Here is a 27996-nt window from a genome sequence, read left to right as displayed (position 1 = left end):
GGAGAAAATATATGAAATTTGAATCAGTAAACACCTTTGTGTTACATGGTCAGCTGACCCTACACTATTATTGACTGGTGTCAACGGCAGTTTTACTGTTAACAAAATTATTGAAGCTATCCGTTTCAGTAGCTGGCAATATCTCACTATAGAGTTTGCAAATAGATAAATTATAAATACATTTGAACTATGTTTAACGTGACAAAAGAACATTAGTTTTAAATGAAGTTACTTCAATCATGCACATGCACAGTATTCCCCTAGTTGCAATGTGCCTTAATAAATTTCCATTTTCTTTTGTATCCTAGTCAAAGTCTTTTTTTCAAAGACAATCCTGACCTGTAGAAAGTTTACTACTACAAAAAAATCACACAGAGGGATGGACCTGGGAGAGGGGGGGGGGGGGGGGGGGGGGGGGGGGGGGATGGAAAGACAGGGCACGTAACTGAATTATATAGCTATTTAAGGTCAAGCGACTAACTAAAGAGTACTGGATCTTGATGTATTTACTTTACTTAAATTTCCACGTCAGTATTGTGTTCGTGGGTTGTGAAATTATCAGTGTACGGGATGAGGAGGTGGGGTGGGGATTGTCTTCAAGCTGAAGGTTGGTTTTAACACCACAGAGCTTTACTAGGCACTGTCCAGTCACACTAGAGGCGATATGCTAATGCCCTCCTCCAACTAGGGAACTGACTTTCCCTGCAAGTTATAAAGTTCAACATGGATGGCAAACTATAGTGTGAATCTGCATTTTTCACATTAACTAACATTGCCAGAGCTGAAAGTGGTCAGTTACAGATAAAGATCTTTGGAGCAATCTAGGATCAAACCTGAGATCTCGCTGTAGGTTATAATTAAATAATGTCCTTAATGTACCACCATCGTTATTAACAAAATTACACCTGAAATGATAGTTAAACTGCCACACCTGTTTCTCTAGAAAAAGCACTATTCAACTTAATTTCACCAAATCTGTATATCTGAATGGTTGAAGTTTGTAATCAGCTATCTTAAGAACAGAAATTGGCAGGTAACATCATCAAATCCAAGGATAGTTTTTAAGCACAAAGATTATTAGTGACATAGGAGCCTTAACTTTTTATCATGTGCTAGAGATATGTGAAATAATGTTCCCTTGGAATGGTCCATCTGAAAGTAATTCAGGCATAAGCAGAGCTGAATTATTTTGTGTGTGTGTGTGTGTGTGTGTGTGTGTGTGTGTGTGTGTGTGTAAGAAATGGTATGTGGATTTTAATGGCAAGTGAATCTGCGCAACTGTATCTCTTGATTTCACTTAAGTATCAAAAAGTAAGGTTTTTCATCTTCCAGAGAGAGAGAGGGGGAGGGGGTGGAGGTGGGAGGAGGAGGGGGGAGTGTTGTTCTCTCATCTTACTGTTGACGAGTCATTCTGCACTTCAGAGCCTAAAAATTTGACTACTAATGTAGGGAAAGTAAGTAAATTGAATAAATAAATTGTATCTTTAATTACAAGAATTCCAAACACCACAGAAAATCTGTTTCAAAGGTTCATAAAACAAAAAATAATACAGTCACATTTTGTTCATTTTGTGTCACATTTTTTTAAAACAAAATATGCCCTCCCATTATTTTATACTTTAATCTAGCAACTCAAGTTAAAAATTAAAAATAACTGGCAGATAACAGTGTACTCTGTTAACTCTTATTAATTTGATGTCAGCACACAAAAACAACTTTTAAAACACAAACAAATTTACTCAAACTTAATTATAAACATACAACAAACTGCAGAACACAGAGCAGTCAGTGGTTGGCAAATGTGTGAACACACACATGCACTCAAACTTGCACACAAACCAAACGGTGAACTGTCAATGACAGTCACTGAACTGTAATGCATTCACTGTATTAAAATTGTGAGAATAGGACAAACAATGCAACATACAATATGGGAATCGTACAAGCAATATAAAATATGTATCTTTCTCTAGGTGACGACTCACCTCTTTTCTTTGTGTAATTGCCTTTGTTGTGAGGGGAAGCAAATAAAGCATTGTGGGTAATTCCTGCATGTCGTGTGGCAGTGATACTATCTAGAACATCATTTGCCCCTTTTACAAAAGAAACCCTAGCTTCATTTTTCTTTATTGTCCTACAATTACTAGTCTGGAGATCACCACGGTTAATTACATTATTTGTATAGGTTTTCAGCATACTGCTGCATGTACAATTTATGCTATTCATACTAGAACAGTAATTCTGATGCTGCTCACCATCTTGGTCATAATCCACTTCATTTGTAAGCGCAAAAAGCTTCTCAGCCACGTGATGCCAGTGTGGGTTACACTCTAACAAATGTTTGTGTGTATCAATAACTTCTTCTTCTAATATCTGAAGATGCGAAACAGCTTCGTGGAATGTGTATAAGTCTGCAGAGATTTCTTCAGCCTGTGAAAGACACGGATAAAGTCGATACATCAAACCCTGATGTAAAAATATTGCATTATTTTACTTATTAAATTATGTTCACTTCATTTAAATAAGCAAACACTCAAGTCAGTAACAAAATTCTAACTTTATGCTTGCAATCAAATTGCTGATGGACTGTGCACTCACACTGTATGGGGACTGGAGATTGATTAGCTGAATGTGCCTACATTGAACTAAAGCCAGCCAGCATTATAAAATAATCTCTCTCTCTCTCTCTCTCTCTCTCTCTCTCTCTCTCTCTCTCTCACTCACTCACTCACTCACACAAAAACAATCACCATTACAAAATCTGGCACTCACATTTAATGATCGCAGCTGTGCAAGGTCACTATCTTCTAAGTTGTCGTCGACTCTCATAGTTTCTTCTTCGCTTGGTGACACTTTTGTTTCAGTGAGATCAGTTGCATTTAGTTCCTTTACTCTATCAGCATAACGTAAAGTGTTCAGGGAATGTTCACAGGAACTCATGCCAGGACTTATCATCGCTATCTGTAATACAAAAATAAACAGTAGAATATGTTCTGAATATTATTGTTGGCTCCACTACAGTCCTACCACAATTCCTCCTCTCTCCCCTTTTCTGCCTTTGTTCCACATCAACACAGCTATTTTCAAAAGAAGAATTTTTGTTCCCTCTTGGCTGATATTACTGGCCATAAGCAGTAGTTTGCCTATACTTTTTAAAGATCAGTAATTTATACATGGAACAAAATTACGATTATTAACACACTTTGAAATATTAAGTATTTTAAAATTTGAGATTTTTAAAATTAATTTAAATTCAACTCAAATGCTTTCCAAGTAAAATGTAATTCCCTGCAAATTCCATGTTTTTTCAGAGGAATCACCACCCTGATTTACAGATTTGGCATTGTTAATTTAAGGGGTGGCTGTGGCTAAATGCCCTTCTTGTCACCACCCCTGAAATATCTGTCAGTTTGGACTTTTTTCCAGCACTTTTGTTACACACTCCTGTAACAGAAGCATGTATGACCACTTGCAGAGCTCTTCTTCGTATGTTTTGGAAAGAATTTCCTAGTCCAACCTTTTCATTATTCCACATTCTTCAGCAGTAGTATAGTGGTTAGAGTTATCTGCCAGTGGCTGGGAGGACCCAGGTTCTATTCTGCATAACTACCTTAAATTTTTTTTATGGTGGAAAGATCTAAAACAGGGTCCACTCAGCCTCTTGAGGCTACATAAGAAGCTATTTGATAAAATACCCAGCAAAACAGGCATGTAAGCTGCAAAAATTGTCAAATCTACAAGCTTGTACCAAACTGGAACCAACAACACATTCATTTATTTAGCACTATTTCAGGATAAGCTATGCAAGTTCTAGGCAGGTAACTTGGGTGACTAGCGGCAGTCACCCAGCATCCTACCAACAAGTCTAAATATGCCACTTACAACAGAGACTGTGATACTGATCCACTTCGAGTCTTCCACACAATACCATATTTATTTATTTATTTATTTATTTTTTTTGTAGAAAGAAAATAAATTAACATCACTGAAGGTCATGAGGAAGGGAGGCAGAGCTGTGAGCTTTTACACTTCAGTAGGCCAGAGGGACAGGATAGCTGAGTTCAGGCAGGGACCCAATCTTCAGGGATATAGCACAGAATCCATGCCCACAGTTACCAGTGAAGACCGCAATTGCAGCAGCGTACAAGAAGAATAATTCGGCATGCCAAAGTAGGCAATTCCCCCTCCAGAGGATTAAATTAGAAGGGAACAAATGTCTTGTGGAGGAGTATAAATGCCAAAGTCTAAGGGAAATAAACCCAACAGACAAATCTTCGGAAGTGATAGTCCCAGCAAGCTAGCTTCTGAACAATTTAAATTGCTTCAAAATGTAAATGAGGCCTTGTATGGAAACACTGTTTCTTAAAAAGCGATTCTAACTCTCCATCTGGCAATGATATTAATGTCTGTGCAACACACAATGCTATATCATGACCAAAGAGGAGAACACACCCAACTCAGAATGTGACCCAAATCAAAAGTTTCCACACCTGTATTCTGGCACAGACAAAATAGAGGAATGTGTGGACTTTAGGAAAATGAGAAAAATCAACATACTTGACTCTGTGAAAGCTAAAGGTAGTGCCATGTTTCAAAGGACCTTAGGGAGGTGTATCTAGTCTAGTCTGTATTTTTATGGATCATCAAATGAAAGATCATGTTGTAGACATAAAATATGTTTCTGATGAGATTTTTCATGCCTGACTAAAATTAAATTCTTACCAGAACAGTAATATTCAGTGCTATGCACCACAGCCTGGTTGTGAAAAAGAAAATTTTGAAGAAGGCCTTGAGGAAAGAGTAAGAGGGAAAGGAACAATTTGCATACGTGATATGAATTCATAAGTAGGGACTGCAAGAGACTGACAAGAATATCCTTGGCTGGCACCTAGTTGGCTGTTAAGATTTGTTACCGGTAGGTTTGAACAACACACAAGTATTACAGACATGCTTCAGGAACTCAAGTGAGAATCCCTGGAGGGAAGATGACTTTCTTTTCAAAGAACACTGTTGAGAAAGTTTAGAAAACTGGCATTTGAAGTTGACTGCAGAATGATTCTACTGCTGCCAATACACATTTTTCGAAAGGAGTTACGCCAGAATCACCTGGAGCTGTGAGCAAAGGGTCAAAACTCAGCTTGCATCTGAGTACAGTAATCACAGTCCTTATCCATACTAAAGATGCCAGAAACACACACTAAACAGTTATTACAATGTATAACTGTGGCCGATAAATATATGAACATGCATGAAATTTAAGATTTTAAACTTAAGAGCACGCAGGAAATTCAAAATAAATCAATGCATAAATAAGACAGTGTGCTTCAATGCACTGCTGCAGCAATGAAAGCTACCACTCAAATAAAGGAACCCAACAACTGTACTTGGATCTTTAAGCAAAACCAAATGCCTACTGTGATGCAAAGAGTGGTTCTATGCACCACACAGTTATTAATTTGTACTTCAGAACAATAGAAGAATCAGAAGTGAAAAATCTGATAGCAGCTCTGTTTATGAGTGGTGGTCTTAATGATGACATTCAAGATGGAATATAAGAGCATGCATCCAATGTGTTTAAAAAGGCACTTGGCCATTCAACATACCGAAACAGCAGATGGCCTTGCAGAGGACAGTATCAAAGCTATTATTCACACAGAACTTCCGTATTTAGATTTTTCTCATCCATGTCTCAAGAAGAAGAGCATACTAGTAATTAGAAAAGCTGTACCAAAAAAAGCAGCAAGAAAAATGGTTTACATATGCCTCAGGCCAGCACATCATATCAATACAACAGTGGTACACAATAGAAAATCTTTAAAAGGATACATAACATCGTGAAACCAACACAGAGCGAAAAAGTTTTATCTGAAATAAGCGAAGCCTAATATAACAAAAACAAAATGAGTAAACATTTACCTTAAGACATGTTTAATGAAAATTTATTAAATGAATATCTCCTCCCCTTTAAGAATTACAATTCATGTAATAAAGGGAAAGACCCATTTGAGCAATTTCCATATTTAGCTTAATGCTAAATGATTAATTTTCTAATAAAAGCAAGGTAATCTCAATTTCAACAACACCAGTGACAAAACGGGAGGGAAGAAAATGAAAGCAACTAAACAATCTGCTGAAGAAACAAGCACACATTGCATCATCATTTGGATTTCTAACGAAAAAAAGTTTTGAAAAACTTTATTGCTGGCAAGCAAAAAACTGCTTTTTCTTTCTGAGTGCCTAACAATGAGTTACTGCTAGGCAGCAAGAACTTTCCTGTTGCCATATTTTGTGACAACACAATTTCATTTACAGGGTGACTGAATTATTCATTCAACTTTCTGATAGTTTCTTGTAGCAGATTAGCTGTGAATGTGAGTTTGTAAATGTATTAGTGCGATTTCTAAATAAATATGTCAGGTGAAAGTAATAAACGTGAAGTGCTTCACATGCAGGTGGAGGTGGGCTTTATACTGTGTTTGCAACATTTTCAAACGTGAATCTGAAAGCGATACTTCTATTGTCAATATTCTGAAGACAGAAGAACAAACTGCAGAAGCATGTAGTGTCAAGAGAACTGTATAGCAAATTGTAAACAGAAGTGTCGAAACTTAAGGAAAAGTTAGTTTCGTGACACGTTGGAACACATCTAAATCTCAAGTTGCCTTTAGCACAAATGGTTTTGACAATAGTGTTTTAAGGTGCTCTGTACTTGAAATGTATATAAATGGTGAATAATGATCATCATAGGATACCGTTACAATTCTCCAAGAGGAAATTGGCTTCAAAGATAGCACTTCATCAATTCAAAGATTTTTAAGAGACATTAGCTTTAAATATGCTAAAAGCAATTATGAAGGGAAGTTTTTAATGAAGTAATATAGCTGAGCCACATTCTTGAGAAAGATGCACAATCAGGGTGTATACGCAGACAAGGAAAAAAAAATCCCTGATTTTTCCCGAATTTCCTGGTTAAAAATAAATTTTCTCCCAGGTGAAACTTTTTCAGTGTTAAGTGGCAGTGTACTATCTATAGGAACTGTAAAAGTTATAAATCCTTTGAATGGCTATGGTTTTATACACCGGCGAAGAATTTCTCGGCACTATAGTAAACGAAACTCTTGAGGAGGGGTGAAGGGGGGTGGGGGGGCACGTTTTGGAAAGATCTTTGATGTGTACCAACATGTACACTGCATATTTTCGTATTACGAAAGTATAACTGTGAATTCCACCAAACACCGCATATTACTTTCCGAAGCACTGAAATAGAGATTGTGATGTGCTTTTGTAAGCCAATCACAGCTCATGTCACGTGATCTCGCCACCCAATGACGGCGGATATTCAGAGCATAGGACACGTGATGTAGTCAGCCAACAGGAACATCGCTGTTAAATGGCGCTAACACCCAAATAGGAAAAAGTTAATGGTTTAAATTAATACACACAGCGCTGCTACAAGAAAAGCAAAGTTTTCACATATAATATTGGTATCTAAGATTTGTGGGGACGTAGAACCACTGGCTCAACCTGCAATAATATCGCTACCCTACGGCAGCAAGAACAACTGTATCTCTACCAGATCAGTTCCCTGTAGTATGTGCTCTATGCTACACGCATTGTGCATATGCTGCGAGAATAAAAGTATTCATAGTAAGTGATGGGAGTGTGAGTGATTTTTTATCATCGTAATTACAATGCCTGCTCTCCACTGCCTATAGATTAAAAAGATCCTAGAGAAGCTAAGCTTTCATATATAATGTTGATCTCTTTTGCACTCGTTACTCTTTAAAATACATCACATAAATGTAATCTTCTGGGCTCAAAATTTCTTCTAAATAGCCCGTCCTCAAAGAATTGATTTTTAAATGAGAGTCAAACGCTCTGTGATTTAAGAAATCATTTTCAGCAGTTGCCAGAGAGCGCCAGGTAACAGGCGTCACTGTTCTTGTGCAGCTACGATGACGTAGGAAGCCCATATGTTTGTACGTGTAAAAAATTTAAAGATCACTATTGTGTCATAAAAGAAACAAGACATCAGAGGATACTCCAAGAGCATTGGAATTTCGTGAACCATATTACAATGCATAATTCGGCTTATAGTGCACATTCACATGTCCAGATTCCCAATGAAGTAGGCCTCGACCTGACATTAAGCTTTTCTTGGACTACCAGGAATGTATTATCTCATGTTTGGTTCTTTATTATGGCATAATGCCATACGTGCTAGAACATGAAAATATGCACTTGAAATGCCGCGAAGAATTGAAACTAGCCAGTAGCATGGAATTAAACACTTTTTTTCAAATAAATTGACTGCCTCAGCGGAAAAGATTAATAAACGCCAAATCTCTTTAGCAAACAGACAAAAATAACTTCATTTTTCTGTAAGGCGATTAATGCATGACTGTCAGAAATGTGGAAATAAAATAAGATCTGAAACTAACATAATTACGGAGGGCTAAAATGTTATTAAAGTATTTTAATTCACTTGATAGCTCCCGGCCACAGAAATCCATTTTGTTTTCATGTGAGGTGAGAGCAGTAAACTAAGATGAAACGCCAAAATCACTAAATGTGGAGACCACCCACCTACCCACAACTCAGACTGCTCCGCGCTTCTGCCCCGGATCTACGATATTTCCAAACCCCCGTCCCAAGCATTTGAGATAGAATGCCAAAATTTTAAAAAAATCGACTTTTCAAAAAAATGTTCATATTGTAGCACAAATCTTTCTGAACAGTCTGATACATAGAACACACATTTGAGGAAATGTAATACATGATATTTGGTATTCAGCATGCCAAATTGCAGGGCCACGCCTCTTCACACAGCATTCTTCAATTGCATGTCACTGTATTTCGCTCTGTGGAATTCAAACGTGTTTTTGTAATGGCTTCATCAAACTACGAGTGGCATTTGAAAAGTCCGTGCAAAGTCTGAGAGATGGCACCATCAGCGCGTAACGAGGTCATGTTTAGGTACTACCATCTTCGGAAAGCACACACACCAAGTTTGAGCCATATTGGTCTATTTCTTTGTGTATGGCATTCGTGTGAATCAAGGAAGTAGAGTGATTGTAAAAAAATGGACGAAAAAGAATTTTGTGTGGTGATCAAACATTACTTTATGACAGGGAAAACACCTCAGGAGACTAAAGAGAAGCTTGATAAACATTACAGTGACTCTGCACCTTCGATTAGAACAGTTTGTAAGTGGTTCAAAATTTTCAGAATGGCCATATCGCACAAGTGATGCTGAACATTCTGGACACCCTGTGGATGTTATGACTCTAGAAATAATTGATAAAATCCACGATATGGTGATGGGTGACAGAAGAGTTAAGATGCGTGAGATTGCTAGTGCTGTGGGCATTTTGAGTCAATGGGTACATAATATTTTGTATTAACATTTGGACGTGAGAAAGCTATCCGTTAGATGGGTTCCGCGATTGCTCATGCTTGACAAAGTGTTCCAAGGATGGTTTGCAGCTGTTCAGGAAGAATCCACAGGACTTTAAGCAATGTTTTGTCACTGTGAATGAAACATGGATACATAACTATACTCCTGAAACCAAACAACAATCTAAACAATGGGTTACCAAGGGAGAATCGGCACCAAAAAAGGCGAAGACAATTCCTTCGGCTAGAAAGGTTATGGCAACTGTCTTTGAGGATTCACAAGGGATAATCCTCATCGACTATCTGGAAAAGGGTAAAACTATTACAGGTGCATATTATTCATTGTTATTGGACCATTTGAAAACCGAGCTGCAAGAAAAATGCCAGCGATTGGACCGCAAAGAAGTCCTTTTCCATCACGACAATGCACCAGCACACACCTCAGCAGCTGTGGTCGCAAAATTAATGGAAATAGGATTCCAACTCGTTTCATGTCCTCCCTATTCTCCAGACTTGGCTCCCTCAGACTACTATTTGTTCCCCAATTTGAAGAAATGGCTGGTGGGACAGAGATTTTATCCAAACAAGGAGGTGATTGCAGCAACCAATAGCTATTTTGCAGACTTGGACAATTCCTATTATTGGAAAGGGATCAACAAATTAGAACAGCATTGGATGAAGTGTATAAGTCTAAAAGGAGACTATGTCGAAAAATAATGAACGTTAATCCCAACACGTAAGTAGTTTTTATTTTTGCACGGACTTTTCAAACACCCCTTGTATATTCACGACAATGGGAATTAATATGCCCTGTGGTGCCTCTCCTGCTCCTAGTCCGCCTGCCCCTCGTTAAAAATAAATAAATAAATACATAAATACAAATAGTACGCAAGACGATCTGGCCAAAACTTTTCTGTCAAAATTTCATTTTCTTGGATACACCGAGTAGATAATATGTAATCTTTCTCAACTGTTATTCCTGTTTCTCATTTATTTGCACTCTGGTAGCCTAAATCTATGGATTTTGCTAGTAATTATAACAAAGCTGATCATTCACAAACCCGTCAACCACATAACAAACAGCGATTGGCATTCACCCGCTTGGCTTTATTCCGCTCAGCTCGTATAGCCCTGTCCCCTTTTGTCTGCAGGAAAGTTTATTTCTAGATGCGAGCTGAGATTCTTCTGGCAGAGACATTACATACACTATGCATGCACTCAAAAATCAACTTACGATTCATTCAGAAATCAACTTGGAATACGTTCATAAATGTTAAGAAATCAACAGCGATTAATTTCAAAATCATATGAATAATCCATAGACCAATGTGCACTGGATGCTAGATGCTTTGTGAAACAAGGTGTTTCCCCTCAAGTCACAATGCTGACCTCCGAAGCAATAGTTAAGCCTGGAACATATGACAACCCTGTATTTTTCAATGATGAATTTGGGAAAAAAGATCTTCTTACAATCTGGTAAATACGATCATTAGTTCAGTTTATGTTTGAAATTAATTTTATCATCCACTGGATTCTTCACTTCAATGGTTACATTGCCACACATTTTTCAGACTCAGTACCTCTTCTCTGTACCATGTAATGGCTGGCTGATGATTCATGTAAAGAGTCTCTCTTTCTTCTTTTGTAATGATTTTTTCCAATTACAACCGATCACTGAAAACGAACTTCACACTGTAGTAAATATGGTGCAAGGCTCTTGTCAGTACGCCTAACAGTTTAGTAAAACTAATTAATTTTTGAAGATATGACATAATTTTGTCGATTAAAAATCTACTCTCTAAGTTGCGGCAGGACAAAATACATTGAAAAGTTAATACACAAGCTTCTGGAGCCAGTGGCCCCTACTTCTGGCAGAAGGGTTAAAGGAGAAGGAAGAGGGATGAAGGAAAAGGTCTGGTGACTTTTAGAAAGTGGGAGTAGTTACAGAAAAATTACCAAGAATCCCAGGTCAGGGGAGACTTACAGGACAGCAGTAGGGAAGACAGATTCTTGGGGACTGCACCAGATGATATTTAAAAGCCTGAGAGCTTGAAGGTAGAAGATAGGGTAATAAGCAAGAAAGAGGTTACTGACAAAACACTATGCAAGAGCAGATAGCTAAGTCTTTTGTACATGGTAGACAGGTGGAGGTTGGGAACAAGCCAAAACAGACACGTCAGAAAATAAGACACACAGAATACTAAAACAAAGTGAAGAAAGGAGTAGTTACGGAGAAGAAATGCTGATACTGAAGAAATTAATATAAAGGTGTGTAGTGAGAACCAAGGACATGTTGTAAGTTCAAATCCTGCCTGAGTAGTTCAGAGAAACTGGTATTGGGATTCAATCCAGAAGCCACATGTGGTGAAACAGGCACCAAGATTGTGACACCAAGGTCATAACGGACATGTTGTAGAGCATGCTCTTCACCATGATATTTTGTGTTGCCAGCATACACCTCGGCCTATGCCCATTCATCCTAACTGATAAACTGGTGATAGAACTGATAAATTGGTGGCAGTCAGACCAATGTAGCAGGCCGAATAATATTTACACAACAGCTGGAGCACGACATATCTTTTCACTGATGACCATCCATTTGATAAGTGTATGTTTTGCAATTTACAGAGCTTGTGTAAGAGGTGGTAGAAGCACTCTTAGGTCAAGTCTTACAGTGGGGACGGTCACAAGGGGAGAAGCTCTCTGCTCTTGCATGATGTTTTGCCAGTCATATCTGTCTCGCTTGTTGCTGTATCTTCTACCTAAGTTAATCTCTCGGCACTTAAATACATCCAGCGCAGTTCCCAGCAATCAGTCTTTCCTACGCTGACCTGGGATTATAGGTGATTTATCCAGAATGCTCCCCGTTTCCTGAACCTCATCAGTCCTTCATCCCTCTTCCTTCCCTGCAACCCTCTTGTCTGGAGGAGGAGGAGGAGGAGCCACTGGTTCCAAAAGCTTGCCCATTTATTTTATTTTCATATGTTTTCTTCTGCTGCCACTTTGCAAGTAGATTTTTTATCTACCCAATTATACTGTTCAAAGAGCTGTCTTCAAAGAGTTTGAATGACATCACATATTACCCCTATTACATACTTCTGTGTGAAACTTTCTTCCTCTATTGTGAGTTACCAAAGAACAACATGCCATAACAATTTAGTAAATGGAAGTAGAAAAAGCAAGACTGCTTTGATATTTTCATCTCTAAAATCTGCCATTATCCGTAATGGACAAGTGCAGAGCATGGGTACTTACAATTTGTAACTTGTGAATTTCAGTTTCAGGTTTTTATAAATAAGCAATTGTGTATCATAGTTTTATGTAACACAGTCCAGCTCACGCTAAGATGACAAATATTGTAACTGGTTTTGATGACATTGTCATTAGACAATGGTATTGAGAAAAATTGTACTTAACATCTTCACAAAGCTGAGTAAATTTGTTCTCACCTGATGTGACACTGACTATAGCTGTTAAACAGCTGATGAAGCATTATCAAGATATGAAGTAAATTTATTTCATTTAGATGACTGTTCAAATCTAGGAGGAGAAGAAGAAGAAATGTTATAACCGCTTTTGAAAGTATAATATGATTATATCATAGCCAAACGAATCTGATTGTTACCAACTCAACAGGATCTGGTAATGTGGCTTTTGCCAGCATGTTTATGCATACCTCATCTCTTCCACATTTCCCTATCACTCCCCTTCCCTGATCAATGTCAGGTTCGACATGATATGAACTGTATGACTTATGCCAGGAATTTATCTGAATTTTGAGAGTATGTAGGAGTGGTAAAATCTAAACACTAAAATCACAGCTAAGAAGTGATTGAAAGAGAAATAAAGGTACATTTGACAGGCTGGTATGAAGGTCGCAGCAGATGACTGGTCTCCTAGGCTCATTTGTGTCAAAATAAGAAACCACATCTGCTGCCCCCGACCAAACCAATTAAGAGCATAGAAGTAACATAGGAAAGTATATCTTCTAGCTGGGGATTTGTGAAAGTACACTTAAGAAGGCTAAAACATAATGGCTATAGAATGAATGTTTCACTCTGCACTGGTGTGTGCGCGGATATAAAACTTCCTGGCAGATTAAAACTGCGTGCCACAATCAAACTCTGGACTTATGTCTTCCACAGACAAGTACTCTACCACATGAGCTATCCAGTCACGACTCTTGACAAAGCTTGGTTGGCAGGAGATGAGATACTGGCAGAAGACAGACGTGCTCCGGTAGCTCATTCAGTACAGCATTTGCCTGCGAAAGGCAAAGGTCCAAAGGTTGAGTCTCTGGGCAGAACACAGTTTTAAACTACCAGGAAGATTCCTAAGGGATGTAGCTGGACAGAAACTGATAAAATAAAGCAAGAGAAATAATCAAGTCAATAGGTTGGTGGGGCCAAGCAAGTGTCCCCTGGAGGTTCTGTAAGCTATGGAGATCATTCCTCCCAAAGCTATCCCACCCCAGAGCTATTACAGTATGTGTGTTAAAACGGTGGGCAGCACCCACTACTCAGAGCAGGGTGTGGCAGAAAGAAAGGGCTAACTGCAGCCTAAAAGTAAAGGTAGGTGTGTGTGTGTGTGTGTGTGTGTGTGTGTGTGTGTGTGTGTGTGTGTGTGTGTGTGTTTAGACAGTCCCCCAAACTCAGGATGACAGGATAAGGTGTAACATGCCCGAACCATAACCAACCTGCTCCCAATCGCAAATTCGTTAAAGTGTTGTATTTCAGAAAAAACACCACTTGCACAGAGAAAACTGAAAAACCAGTTCAACTGTCCACAAATCGTCTGGCAATAGCAGAGGCATGGAGAGCCCAAATGAAGAGGCTTCCTCTGGGATATGACCTGTCTGTAGGGCTCCACAACCCCAAGATGGAGGTGGCCAGTTATGTAACATAAAACTATGGAATAATCTAGTATGATCGAAGCAGAGGCAACATAGTGCAGCCCATTCTCCTGGGAGGAACTGAGGAAGGAGCACCACACAGTAGTGTGTAGAGTTTATTGAAGACGGCAATAACCACCAGGTGGTGATCTATCTTATTTGCACTTGCAAATCGGCACCTGTTAAAGTCAAAGCAAATGTTGGACAAGTAATCGCTCCTCCAACCGAACGGTCAGCCATTTCATACCCACATGGCCTGGGACCAAGAGGACAATTTCAGCAGATAGCACACATAAGGTCAGAGAGAATATCATGAATAATATATAAAGCAGGGTAAAAAAAATAACCTCTATCAATGACCTGGACACTGTTCGTTGAGTCACTACAAATTAAAATGTGGTTGAGGGAAGTTTAGTGCAACATAGTGCTCTGTTAATGGGTACCTGCTCCGCAGAAACACCTGACATTCCCAGTAACAAAGGTCATTCCCGAACAATGGGAGACGTAAGAACATGTCCTGTCCTATCCACAATTTTAGAGCCACGAGTGTAAATGAAAGCAGAACCCTGACACTCCTGAAGAACTGAGAGGGATACATATCAAAAGTTCATGTGAGTGACGACCTTAATGGTCCTTGACACAGGTCATGCAAGCCAATCCTAACTTATGGTTTGGGTACTAATGAAAGAAAGGAGAGGGGAGGGGGGGCGGAAAACATGGGGAGCACATACAACCTGTCAGACAGCCCTGAGGTGCACTTCAACTGATGAACCCACACTTTGAAGATGTCAACTGATATACTGGATGATTAGGAAATTGTCAGAAGGTAACTGTGTAAGTGAGCTACAGTTGGTACTGTCTGAACTGTGGCTCACAGTTCTGCCAAAGAATACATCAGCCCATAATTTCATTGTATATCAATGCAAATAACGTGCATTTTTGATAATTTTTGAAAGCCATAATTGTTCTTTGCATAATCTAAAGGCAAACTGTAGTAAATCAGCATTTGCAATTTAGCTCCTGAAGTCCTGTACCTGTGATACTGGTACCAGAGGTACCTGAAGTACTATCGTCTCCTGTGAATTCTGTCTCCTCTGCAGACAATACTGGCTCTGTCAGTCCTCGTCCACTGTGAGTGGCGTATCAATGGTAGATCTAGGTGTCCTGCACAGGGTGAGACAGAATCAGGGAGGACTCGGGATGTTTTACTGATCTGATCCCCCCACGTGTTGAGAAACACGTGAAATACTACAACTGAACACAGCTCCAGGACCCAATGGAATCCCTGTCATATTCCATACTGAATTTGCAGCTGAATTAGCCTCTCTTCTAACTATAATCTACCACAGACCCCCAAAGAAAGAACAAGGTCCAGTGCTTGGAAAAAAAGCACAAGTTACACTTCCCTACAAGAAGGGTAGTAAAAGTGATCCACAAAACAATTCGTTGTAGAATCTTTCCGAGTTTGCACATAATGAAGTATCTTGAACAGAATGACCTCCTCAATGACTACTAGTACAGATTCTGAAAACCAATATCATGTGGGGAGTCAGATAGATGCAGTACTTCTTGACTTCCGAGAAGCGTTTGACTCTGTAGCACACCTACACTTATTGTCGAAAGTACAATCCTAACCAGTAGCAAATGAAATTTGTAACAGGATTGAGGACTTTTTGGAGGGAGGATACAGCATGTTATCTTGGATGGAGATTCATCATGAGATGTGTAAGTAACTTCAGGTGAGCCCATGGAAATGTGTTGGGACAATTACTGTTCATGTTGTATATTAATGACCTAGCAAACAATATTAATAGTAAAATCAGCTTTTTGTGTATGATGCAGCTATTTGTAACTAAGTACTATCTGAGAGAAGCTGCATAAATGTTCAGTCAGAACTTGATAAGATTTCAAAGAAGTAAACAGATTGGCAACTTGCTTTGAATGTTCAGAAAAGTAAAACTGTGCGCTTCAAAAATGAAAAGATGTAGTATCCTATGACTTTAGGAACGAGTCACTGTTGTAATCAAGCAACTCTTACAAACACCTGGGTGTAACAGTTTGTACGGATATGAAATGGAATAATCACATTCCCTCAGTCCTGGGTAAAACTGGTGGTAGACTTCAATTTATTGGTAGAGTACTGTGAAAGTGCAATCAGTCTACAAAGAACAATTCACTCATGTGACTGGTTCTAGAATATTGTTCAAGTGTGTGAAACATGTATCAAATAGGACTAACAAAGAATATTTAACATATACAGACCGGCAGCAAAAATGGTCACAGGTTTGTTTGATCCACAGGAGAGCATAACACAGATACTGAAGGAACTGAACTAGAAGACTCTTGAAGATGGACGTAAACTATTCCGAGTAAGCCTAATAACGAAGTTTCAAGAACCAGCTTTAAATTATGACTCTAGGTGTATACTACAATCTCCTATGTATTGCTCACATAGGGATCATAAGGATAAGATTAGAATAATTACAACATACATAGAGACATTCAAACAATCTTTCTTCCTGCACTCCATATGTAAATGGAATGGGAAGAAATCCTAATAACTGGTACAGTGAGACATACACTCTGCCATACACCTCATGGATGGTGGTTTGGGGAGTATGTATGTAGACTTAGATGCGGACGTGATGAGGGTATATCCCCACTTCAGCAAGGAGACAAAGGAACCAGTGGCCAGTCTTACTCCACAGTGACTGACTGGATTGTTTCTAAGCTGAAAGTGCTGCCGAGTCATAAATCTAGCAACCATAATCCATTCGGAAGGAGACCAGGGTTAGGTAAATATGGGGGAGAGTAGCACGATCCGCTCCCTACGAGGCGTGGGCAAGGAAGCAGAGAGCATTACAGTTTCGCATGTGGCTAGTCTTTAACTGACAAATATGGAGCAGCTATGTCAGCTTTTTATTGAAGAGGAGTCCCAAATATCAGGACTTCAACAAATGTCCATGCACTGGGTACTCAAATACAGTTTTGCATGAAGATGGGCTATGGCCTGATAGATATGCACGGCTCACATTTTCAAGGAAGAGAACTGGAAGCTATGGGAAAAGGCCCGAGCATATAACAGTTCCATCTGCTTTTATTTCTTCGTTTGTTGTCCTCTGTGTTGACGTACTGCGTTGCAACAATGGCTGAAAAAATGGGTTGCGGATTCCGAAACTGACTGCTGTAAATAATGTAGCCGATGATGCACAGTTGCGTTCCACAGTACTTTACTTTCACTTTTCACAACCCCCTAATAATACACAGTTATGTGGCCAGTGCACTATTGTTTAAACTTTTGATAAGCCTCATAAATAGTTAGCAGACAAACCTCCACATACTGCTACAATAGTTTACTGTTTAACATTTACAAGCTGTCAAACCTAACCACAATGATCACAGTTCTTGAAGAAAAAACAGGAATGTATGGAAACAGAAAATGACATTGTTTTTACACATGGCCTATTGATGTAACACTTATTTCACTGTTAAGTTGATGCATTGTCATCATTCTAAGCAACACAGGTTCCTCATCTGAAACTCTGCCGTGGACTGACTGTGTCGTGACCAAGTATCAGGCCCTTGTATATAATCACAATAACAGGTGCTGAAACTACACATTGTTTAAAGTTAAATTTACAGAAATTACAATTAAAATTGAACTCATTAAATTAACTGAATACATCGAAAAATTGGCTCTTTTTAATAGTTTCTACTACTACACGAGTTAGGTCGGATTATTTGTTTAAATCATGAAATTAACAAATATCGTTATGCAAACAATACTTTTGACAAACCTGTTATCTACTTTGGAAATAATTAAGGGATGGTTTTGCTAACACGTTTTCGAATAGAGCCAAATAGATACTTTAAGATTACTAGTATTCTGTCTTCCAAATGTTTATAATTATTACAGAATTTATATTTGTTTATATGTCAACAACAGAATTTAAGTTATGAAACAATTACCGATTTCACCCTATAACTAAACATACTAACTAGGCATAGCCAAAATAAATTAGAAAATCAATTACATACATAAAACTAAGCACGAAATTAGATCTGGTGTTATATTCTTTAAAACTGAGGGCCAATATTTCTCTTTTATGAAAATTCAGATTATATTCACTTATGTTGTTGTTGTTGTTGTTGTTGTCTTCAGTCCTGAGACTGGTTTGATGCAGCTCTCCATGCTACTCTATCCTGTGCAAGCTTCTTCATCTCCCAGTACCTACTGCAACCTACATCCTTCTGAATCTGCTTAGTGTATTCATCTCTTGGTCTCCCCCTATGATTTTTACCCTCCACGCTGCCCTCCAATACTAAATTGGTGATCCCTTGATGCCTCAGAACATGTCCTACCAACCGATCCCTTCTTCTGGTCAAGTTGTGCCACAAACTTCTCTTCTCCCCAATCCTATTCAATATTTCCTCATTAGTTATGCGATCTACCCATCTAATCTTCAGCATTCTTCTGTAGCACCACATTTCAAAAGCTTCTATTCTCTTGTTGTCCAAACTATTTACCGTCCATGTGTCACTTCCATACATGGCTACACTCCATACAAATACTTTCAGAAATGACTTCCTGACACTTAAATCTATACTCGATGTTAACAAATTTCTCTTCTTCAGAAACGCTTTCCTTGCCATTGCCAGTCTACATTTTATATCCTCTCTACTTCGTCCATCATCAGTTATTTTGCTCCCCAAATAGCAAAACTCCTTTACTAAATTAAGTTGTAAATAGCCTTTCGCTCCCTGTATTTTACCCCTGCCACCTTTAGAATTTGAAAGAGAGTATTCCAGTCAACATTATCAAAAGCTTTCTCTAAGTCTGCAAATGCTAGAAACGTAGGTTTGCCTTTCCTTAATCTTTCTTCTAAGAAAAGGCGTAAGGTCAGTATTGCCTCACGTGTTCCAGTATTTCTACTTATGTTAATGTTAATTATTTAAAACTGAAAAATGAATTTAAGGAGGCAGATGGCAAAACAAGAGGGGAATTAAAGAATATCCCAGCTTGCTTTGTCACAAGCAGAGGCCCTTTTGTTGGCACTTTGGAGCTGGTGTTCAGCCAATGTTGCAAACTGAGAGCCATACAAAAAGCAGAAATAATTGACATACAGTGTGGGTTTGATCAGAGGTCCAAGGTACAATGAAGGTCACTAACACACAGCACTGAGGCCTGGGAGATACAGTTCTCTTCCACCTGTGGAGAGCTGAGCAACATACAAACTAAAGGGAAACTATCAGGGAGAGAAAAACTGACAAAAATAAGTAAGTAGCCTCAAAAGCCCCTGTCGTGAAGGACAAATACTTTTATGGCACCAAGCTGTGTCATACGCCTTCTATAAATCAAAAGATGGCATTGAGGTGGTGACATTTACAAAAAGCCTTTTGGATTGTTATTTGGATTTGTTTCCAAACTAACTGGATGGTCAATTGTGGATCATTCCTCCTGGAAACCTCTCTTACAAGGGGGAGGTGGGGCGACCACGATTTGAGGACTCAGTCATTTGGCTACCATCCATTCAAGCAGTTTGGGGAGCATATTGGATTTTCACCTGGTTAAGGGTGATCCTCTCTCCCACAGTGAACGGAAAACATTTTCTACACAAATACAGTTTAAGATTCTCAGTAGATGTGGTCTCTGAATAAGTCAGATGTTGGGTCAGCTGATTACAAATACAATTAGTGCCTAAAGTGTATCATGTGATGCCCAAAGCAGCTCCCAGTTACTGAAAGGTTCATTAGACAATTCAGCATGACAGAAGTAAAGGATAGGAAGATTTCTTCAATTTCCCTTTAATGCATCTGGTAAGTAACTAGGTGACAAGAGCACACACATGTGGTCACAAAGTGAGTCATGAGATGTTCAGCAAGAACCAATGTAACTGATAAGACAAACAGGCTCTATTTATCCTCTTAAATATTGTTTGATGTGTTCGTACTTACATATTTTCGATGGCAAATAAATGTTTCCCTTCTCGGTACTTTACCAAACACAACTGATTGGGAATGTAAGTTACGAAATTTGTTTTGGCCATTAGTATACTTTATCACTGTCAATTAATCAATTCCAATACTATAGTCAGACTTGGTTTATCACAGATGGTAATTCATAACCCCATTTTCGTGATTCAGTACTGGCCTCAACAAATTGAAATGGCATGATGGACAGTGTGAATACATCTTTGTGAATTACCAAAAAGGATTGTGACGTAGATGGTGTTTGTTCATTTCTTACGGCAAAAAAGATCACAGTTCCTAAGACATGACTGCGGATATGTGACACCAAACATTTACTTGTAATAACTGGTATCTAACAGTGAAGTCATAGCTTACCATGCATGTTCTGGACTTTTCTCCTATAAATGAATCCCTCAAAACCTGTGTTAATTTGCTGGCTCTAAATGGAAGATGAGCCCCTTTCTTTCCTAAGGCTCTTATACATTCCTTCAATGCTAATAAGGATTTATTGATTTCTGCACCTTCCATCCCTGTGAAAAAATGTGCACAGTCCATTCACATGAAGAAATTTTAATATCACAAGAATTAATTTATATATTGTATAGCACTCCTACGCCATGCAAGAAATATTTTTGCTGTTAGCAGCACTGGTGGTTATCCATTTTCGATTTAAAGTCAATGTTTGTGTGTGTGTGTGTGTGTGTGTGTGTGTGTGTGTGTGTGTGTGTGTGTGTGTGTGTGTGTGTGTGTAAGTAATTAACAACTTAAAAAAGATACAACATCTTAATTGTGCTTGATTGTCTTCATATTTCATTAATTTACTTGTGACCTGTATAAACCTATAGCAATGAAATAAATGATCCACCTAAACATTTACAACTTGTTACATATTCCTTTATCTGATCTTTATATGGAGCCACCAACTTCACAACTGCATCATTGAAATAATATAAGCAAACTTGCTTATTAATCTAAAAATAAAATGAAAGAGGAAATCTTTTCTATCTATCAACAGTTGCAATGGACAGTTAATCAAAAAAGTACGAAAAATGATTTTCTAATGAATTTTGTGGGGCTTACTTGTCTGTCTATTAGCTGATGAAGTATCTGCTCCTCTTTCATTGCCAGCCAAATCTATGAGGGAGAATTTCCCATGAACTTTATTTATTCCTGTTACCCTCAAGACAATTTGGAAAACAGCATGCGATCGCGAAGAATTCGTATTTGCTGATGTCTGTCCAGATGTCCTATGTTCAAAAAGTTTTAAATAAATTACAAAATATTGTTATTCAATAACAAGTACAGCAGACAGAACTTTTTTAAAAAAGAAGTAGTAGCAGTAGTAGTAGTAGTATTGAACATTTAACCATATATTAAAATGTTTTTACAGTCCTATCGGAACAGGGTCAACAGAAATTACTAGTAGTTTACTTCCATATTTTACTTATAAAATTCTTTGTTATTCTATAATCAATTTAAATACTTTAATCACAAATTTCAGCCCATTTCTATAATTAATCCTCTAATAAGGTGAAACTGAAGACTGAGTCACAAAAGCCATTAAGGTTAACAACACAAAACATACCTTGCATTATTTCCATGCTGTATTAACTTGAGAACTTCTTCCACAGAGTCAACTACTGTTTCAGTCAGACCAACTATTTGTACTTGCTGCTTTCCATCTTCTAAAACCCTCAACTTTGATTTATTGGCTAAGAGGTCAAATACTTTGCCACTATATATCTCAAAAAAGCTGGCAGACACCATTAAGTTCAAAGGCTTGTATTTTGAGGACCTCAGAAAATTAAAAACATCTTTTGCTGCCATTGCATATATCCCTGTTGTACAGTCTTGGGTTTTTCCGTGGAAATCTCCACCCATTGTATGTGTCTTTCCACTACCTGTTTGGCCATAAGCAAAGCAAGTTGCCATCCCTCCTTCAAAAATTGTTTGCACCAAAGGTTTCGCAGTGTACCTAGTAAAATAAATGTATGTAGATTTAACTTCATACACAATGTCAAAACAGTACATTAGCTGCTAAAAAATTATAATTGACACCTGGGATATTACTAACTTGTAAACAAGTTCGTTGGAACAGGTTTCATCAAATGCGTAGTCAAACCTGAATATCTGATTTTCCAAGTATTTTGTGAGGTCAACTTTAGTTTTAGGTTCATGGACTACCATCTGATCCTTTGTAGGGACAGTGATAACATCAACTTCTTTTCTGTTCATTTCTGGAAGATAAGACATCACAATTATAATTCCCACACGCTACACAGTTTCTTTTCTTTACAATGAAATGTAAATGGAAATGCACACACACACACACACACACACACACACACACACACACACTAATATAATGCAGAAGTATATACAGAGGGGGTGCAGAAAAATGTAGACACACTTCGTTAGTATCTTTAGAGCAAAGTCACATGTTGCTGCAATTTTACGTGGTAGCATAGGCCATTGTTTTCTCAACACATCTAGGTGTGAATTTTCCAGTAGATGACAGTGCAGCAATGAATGAAGTAAGATGGTCATTTGAGCAAATCGAAGACATATTGAAGTGGTACTGCAAGTACGAAAACATGATGGAGGTACAAAGACAATGGCATAATGTGTACCGAACTCAGCCACCAACACATACAACAATTTACCATGCTCTGAATAAATTTGAAGCCAACAGTACTGTTAAAGGTGTGCAAAAGAAAAAGTCCGGTTGACCAAACCCATTAGCAAGTCCACCTTCCAGCACTGCTGTGTTGCATCATTTTACCAGGTAACATTACAAAATCTGTGAAGCAGGGTGCACGCGAGAGCATTGGAAGCTAATCAAGCATACATTCCAATACCACTGCACGCTATGAAAGAGGATGACCTGGATGGAGTACTGCGAACAGTTTGAAGGCACGTTTCTTGAGGATGAATGGCTTGCGTGGATGGTTATCTTGTCTGACAATGTGCAATTCAAACTGAATTGTATCGTAAACTGCCATAACTGCATGTACTGGGCTCCTGAAAATCCTGACATTCACACAGGCAATTGTATTGTATTGTATTGTATTGTATTGTATTGTGTGTGTGTGTGTGTGTGTGTGTGTGTGTGTGTGTGTGTGTGTGTGTGTGTGTGTGGGCACGCACGCGCACACACAGTTTGACTGGCCCATTCTTCTTCAAAGGTACCATAATTGGTGATGTGAGTCTTCAAATGCTGCGAACATCGACTTTACCTGCCATCACAGCCTACTTGGATGAAAATCTACCTGGACAATGGATAGGTCGAAGAGGAGCTGTTGAGTACCATCATGCTCTCCAGACCTTAACACCTCCGACTTCTACTAAAGAGACACTTTGAAAAATGAAATTTATCAACAGAGGCCAGCTACAGTTAATGAATTATTAGAAACCATTGAGGGGTCTTGTACGGCTATCATACTGGCAACACTGACAGCTGTAACTATCAACAGTTCAGCAGCACTGATGTCGTTTAGCTGCTAATGGGGTGACTTTGAACACCAAGCAACCTTTCCCCCCACTGCAAGAATTGTATTAGTCGTCATTTTGTTTCATTAATACTGACTATCAAAGAGAGTCTACATTTTCCTGGACCCTTCTGTATATTTTACTGGTATATGCATTCTGGCAGAATTACTAACATCAACAATTATTAAGTTCTGAGATGTATATATAATATGGAATGGTGAAAGATTAAGAAACTTCATTTGTTTCGTGACTTGTGTAATGATGGCTGCAATCCTTTAAAGACACATTTCCTTCAGTACTCATTTACTTAATAATTAGGGCAACTGATGTTTATGGAGTACTGACACTTTGGCTGTAAGTGAATCCTGAAATAGTCGATTTTTTCCTTTAAATTTTCCTAACACACACACACACACACACACACACACACACACACACACACACACACACACACACACAATCCATCCATCCGCACGTACACAGACACAGGCAGACATTTGTAAAGGCAAAGAGCTTGGGTAGAGATGTCAGTCGAGCCGGAAGTACAGAGGCAAAGATGTTGTTGAAAGACAGGTGAGGTATGAGTGGCAGCAACTTGAAATTAGCGGAGGTTGAGGCCTGGCGGATAACGAGAAGAGAGGATATATTGAAGGGCAAGTTCCTATCTCCGGAGTTCTGACAGGTTGGTGTTGGTGGGAAGTATTCAGATAACCCGGACGGTGTAACACTGCGCCAAGATGTGCTGGCCGTGCACCAAGGCATGTTTAGCCACAGGGTGATCCTCATTACCAACAAACACTGTCATGCGAATGGACAGTTTGTTGCTGGTCATTCTCACATAGAAAGCTTCACAGTGTAGGCGGGTCAGTTGGTAAATCACGTGGGTGCTTTCACACGTGGCTCTGCCTTTGATCGTGTACACCTTCCGGGTTACAGGACTGGAGGAGGTGGTGGTGGTGGTGGTGGTGGTGGTGGTGGTGGGAGGGTGCATAGGACAGGTTTTACACCTGGGGGGGGGTTACAAGGGTATACCGCTGCTATAAAATCCAACATTTCCAGTTCACAAACAGTTCCTTTCACCTATTAAACAACCATTTCGGCTAGTTCTAATAACTTTCGCTTTATTTCCATTTCTCCCACATCACTGATCATTTTTAGCTGCTTCCCATAGGTTTTAACGTCATTATTTCTTCGTCAGACACTTGTTAGCCTCATTTTCATAATATGCCACCACAAAACCACTCCTTTTAATACATTTACATGCAGTTTTTTCGAAATTTTCCTGAATTTCTCCACCCTTTAACGTGTTTTGGCAGCAACACAACCACCTAACCTTTGTGCACATCGTTGTCTACCAACCCAAGTTCACCACAGGATCAACATAGCCCAGCTTTAACCAACACTTTTTCGCCTTTTTTCACACCAGATCTCCAGTTGCTTTCTAGTTCACCTTTATCTCTCCCCATATATTTTTATTTTCATTTTCATCCATGTTACACTTTCCACCTTCTAATACCATGTCACCCTCACAACACCCCCACAACGACCCCATTAAGTTTTATTTACATTCCCTCCGCAAACATGCCTTCGCTCTAGCCAGATTACGCTCCCATATTTTATTTTCTCAGGCTTCTCTGACATTTGGCATTACCCTGAAAGGCCTCACACTTAAAGTTCCCGTCTCTGGCTGTATCCCTTCTTTCCATGAGTCCCTATACCAGTTCCAAACTGAACAATCCATTGCCCTCACCCATCTAATCCTTCACCTACACATCAACTCAGCCAATGAACACACCCGTCAACTCCTACCCTTAATAAAAGTCCTCAATCTTTCCTCTCCCACATCCACACCGGCTGTTCAGAGCATCCTCTTACAGGCCAACCGCAAATTAGAACAGCATGCCACCCTCCAGCTCAAAACACTATCCAATCTCCTGGCTTCCCACCTCCGGAAAGGCAACTCTCTCACCCTTCACAACCTCTCCAGCAAACCTCAACCTCCTCTCATTGCACACAGACCCAGTCTCTCCCATCTACTCAATCTCCCACTTCCAGCTCCACTCCCCCCAAAACCTCCAAATTCCAATCAACACAATCTGGAACCACAACACCCTAATTCAGTAGTTAACCTCTCCTCCAATCCGAAACCTCTGTCCTATCCAAAGGACTCACCTTCAGTCCCACTCCCAGATTCAACCAAACAGCCCTCGTCAAAGATTTACTGTCCTACACTCATACTCTCTGCTGGAAATATCACTTTGCCATGAAGAAAAATGATCCTAATCCTACTCCTAATGATCCAACTCCCCAAGACACTATCCAAATTGAACCCTACCTGGAACAGTTCCGTCCTCCATCACAGTGGGACCCACCTCCTCTTCCTCAAAATCACCCTCTCCAAACCTTCCAGGAATTTCTGACTTCCAGCCTAGCCTCTCAATCCTTCTTAAAAAACCTTAATCCTACTCCCAACATCACGACTGCTGAAGCCCAGGCTACCCGTGATCTGAAGGCTGACCGATCCATCGTCATTCTTCCGGCGGACAAAGGTTCCACAACTGGAGTATGTGGCTGAGGGACTGCGTCAGCTTTCAGACAACACTAAATACAAAATTTGCCAAGCTAATCCCATTCCTGATGTCCAGGCAGAGCTTCAACGAATTCTTAGAACCTTAGGCCCCCTACAAAACCTTTCACCTGAGTCCATCAACCTCCTGACCCCACCGACACCCCGCACCCCTACATTCTACCTTCTACCTTCTACCTTCTTCCTAAAATTCACAAACCCAATCATCCCGGCCGCCCCATTGTAGCTGGTTACCAAGCCCCCACAGAACGTATCTCTGCCTACGTAGATCAACACCTTCACCCCTTAACATGCAGTCTCCCATCCTCCATCAAAGACACCAACCACTTTCTCGAACGCCTGGAATCCTTACCCAATCTGTTACCCCCGGAAACCATCCTTGTAACCATTGATGCCACTTCCTTATACACAAATATTCCGCACGTCCAGGGCCTCGCTGCAATGGAGCACTTCCTTTCACGTCGATCACCTGCCACCCTACCTAAAACCTCTTTCCTCATTACCTTAGCCAGCTTCATCCTGACCCACAACTTCTTCACTTTCGAAGGCCAGACATACCAACAATTAAAGGGAACAGCCATGGGTACTAGGATGGCCACCTCGTTCGCCAACCTATTCATGGGTCGCTTAGAGGAAGCCTTCTTGGTTACCCAGGCCTGCCAACCCAAAGTTTGGTACAGATTTATTGATGACATCTTCATGATCTGGACCCAGAGTGAAGAAGAACTCCAGAATTTCCTCTCCAACCTCAACTCCTTTGGTTCCATCAGATTCACCTGGTCCTATTCCAAATCCCATGCCACTTTCCTTGATGTTGACCTCCATCTGTCCAATGGCCAGCTTCACACGTCCGTCCACTTCAAATCCACCAACAAGCAACAGTACCTCCATTATGACAGCTGCCACCCGTTCCATATCAAATGGTCCCTTCCCTACAGCCTAGGTCTTCGTGGCAAACGAAGTCTGCTCCAGTCCAGAATCCCTGAACCATTACACCAACAATCTGAAATCAGCTTTCGCATCCCGCAACTACCCTCCCGACCTGGTACAGAAGCAAATAACCAGAGCCACTTCCTCATCCCCTCAAACACAGAACCTCCCACAGAAGAAACCCAAAAGTGCCCCCACTTGTGACAGGATACTTTCCGGGACTGGATCAGACTCTGAATGTGGCTCTCCAGCAGGGATACGACTTCCTCAAATCCTGCCCTGAAATGAAATCCATCCTTCATGAAATCCTCCCCACTCCACCAAGAGTGTCTTTCCGCCGTCGTAACCTCTTGGTTCATCCCTATGAAATCCCCAAACCACCTTCCCTACCCTCTGGCTCCTACCCTTGTAACCGCCCAGTGCGCGCGAGTGAGCGAGTGTATACCTGTCCTGTTTTCCCCCCTAAGGTAAGTCTTTCCGCTCCCGGGATTGGAATGACTCCTTACCCTCTCCCTTAAAACCCACATCTTTGTTTATATATTCAGATTCCATGACTTACCAAATGGGAAAGCGCTGGTAGATAGGCACAATAAAAAACACAAAATTCTAGCTTTCGCAACCAACGGTTGCTTCGTCAGGAAAGAGGGAAAGACTAAAGGATGTGGGTTTTAAGGGAGAGGGTAAGGAGTCAGAAACAAAACTGTGGGACCACAGGCAATTGTGGTGCATCGAG

At 39.7% G+C, this 27996-nt stretch overlaps 1 protein-coding gene across 3 annotated transcripts in view; it reads right to left on the bottom strand.

Annotated features, from left to right (window-relative positions):
• The window catches only part of LOC126187668 (kinesin-like protein Klp10A), a 318100-nt gene that overhangs the window by 4218 nt on the left and 285886 nt on the right, over window positions 1-27996 (bottom strand). For 2 of the 3 annotated variants that reach the window (XM_049928900.1, XM_049928899.1), the window contains exons 8-13: window positions 22332-22494; window positions 21843-22232; window positions 21338-21504; window positions 20633-20787; window positions 2773-2961; window positions 2256-2430 (exon numbers count right to left, since the gene is read on the bottom strand). In XM_049928900.1, coding sequence (XP_049784857.1) covers window positions 2256-2430; window positions 2773-2961; window positions 20633-20787; window positions 21338-21504; window positions 21843-22232; window positions 22332-22494 — 1239 coding nt within the window. Of the gene's footprint in view, window positions 1-1985; window positions 2076-2255; window positions 2431-2772; window positions 2962-20632; window positions 20788-21337; window positions 21505-21842; window positions 22233-22331; window positions 22495-27996 lie in introns of all 3 variants that reach the window. The other variant, XM_049928898.1, reaches the window with a different exon arrangement.

The sequence above is a fragment of the Schistocerca cancellata genome, chromosome 5 (genome assembly GCF_023864275.1).
Source record: "Schistocerca cancellata isolate TAMUIC-IGC-003103 chromosome 5, iqSchCanc2.1, whole genome shotgun sequence".
Classification (NCBI taxonomy): Eukaryota; Metazoa; Arthropoda; class Insecta; order Orthoptera; family Acrididae; genus Schistocerca; species Schistocerca cancellata.
Note: the sequence above shows the minus strand (reverse complement) of the source record. Positions and strands in the feature narration are given on the sequence as shown.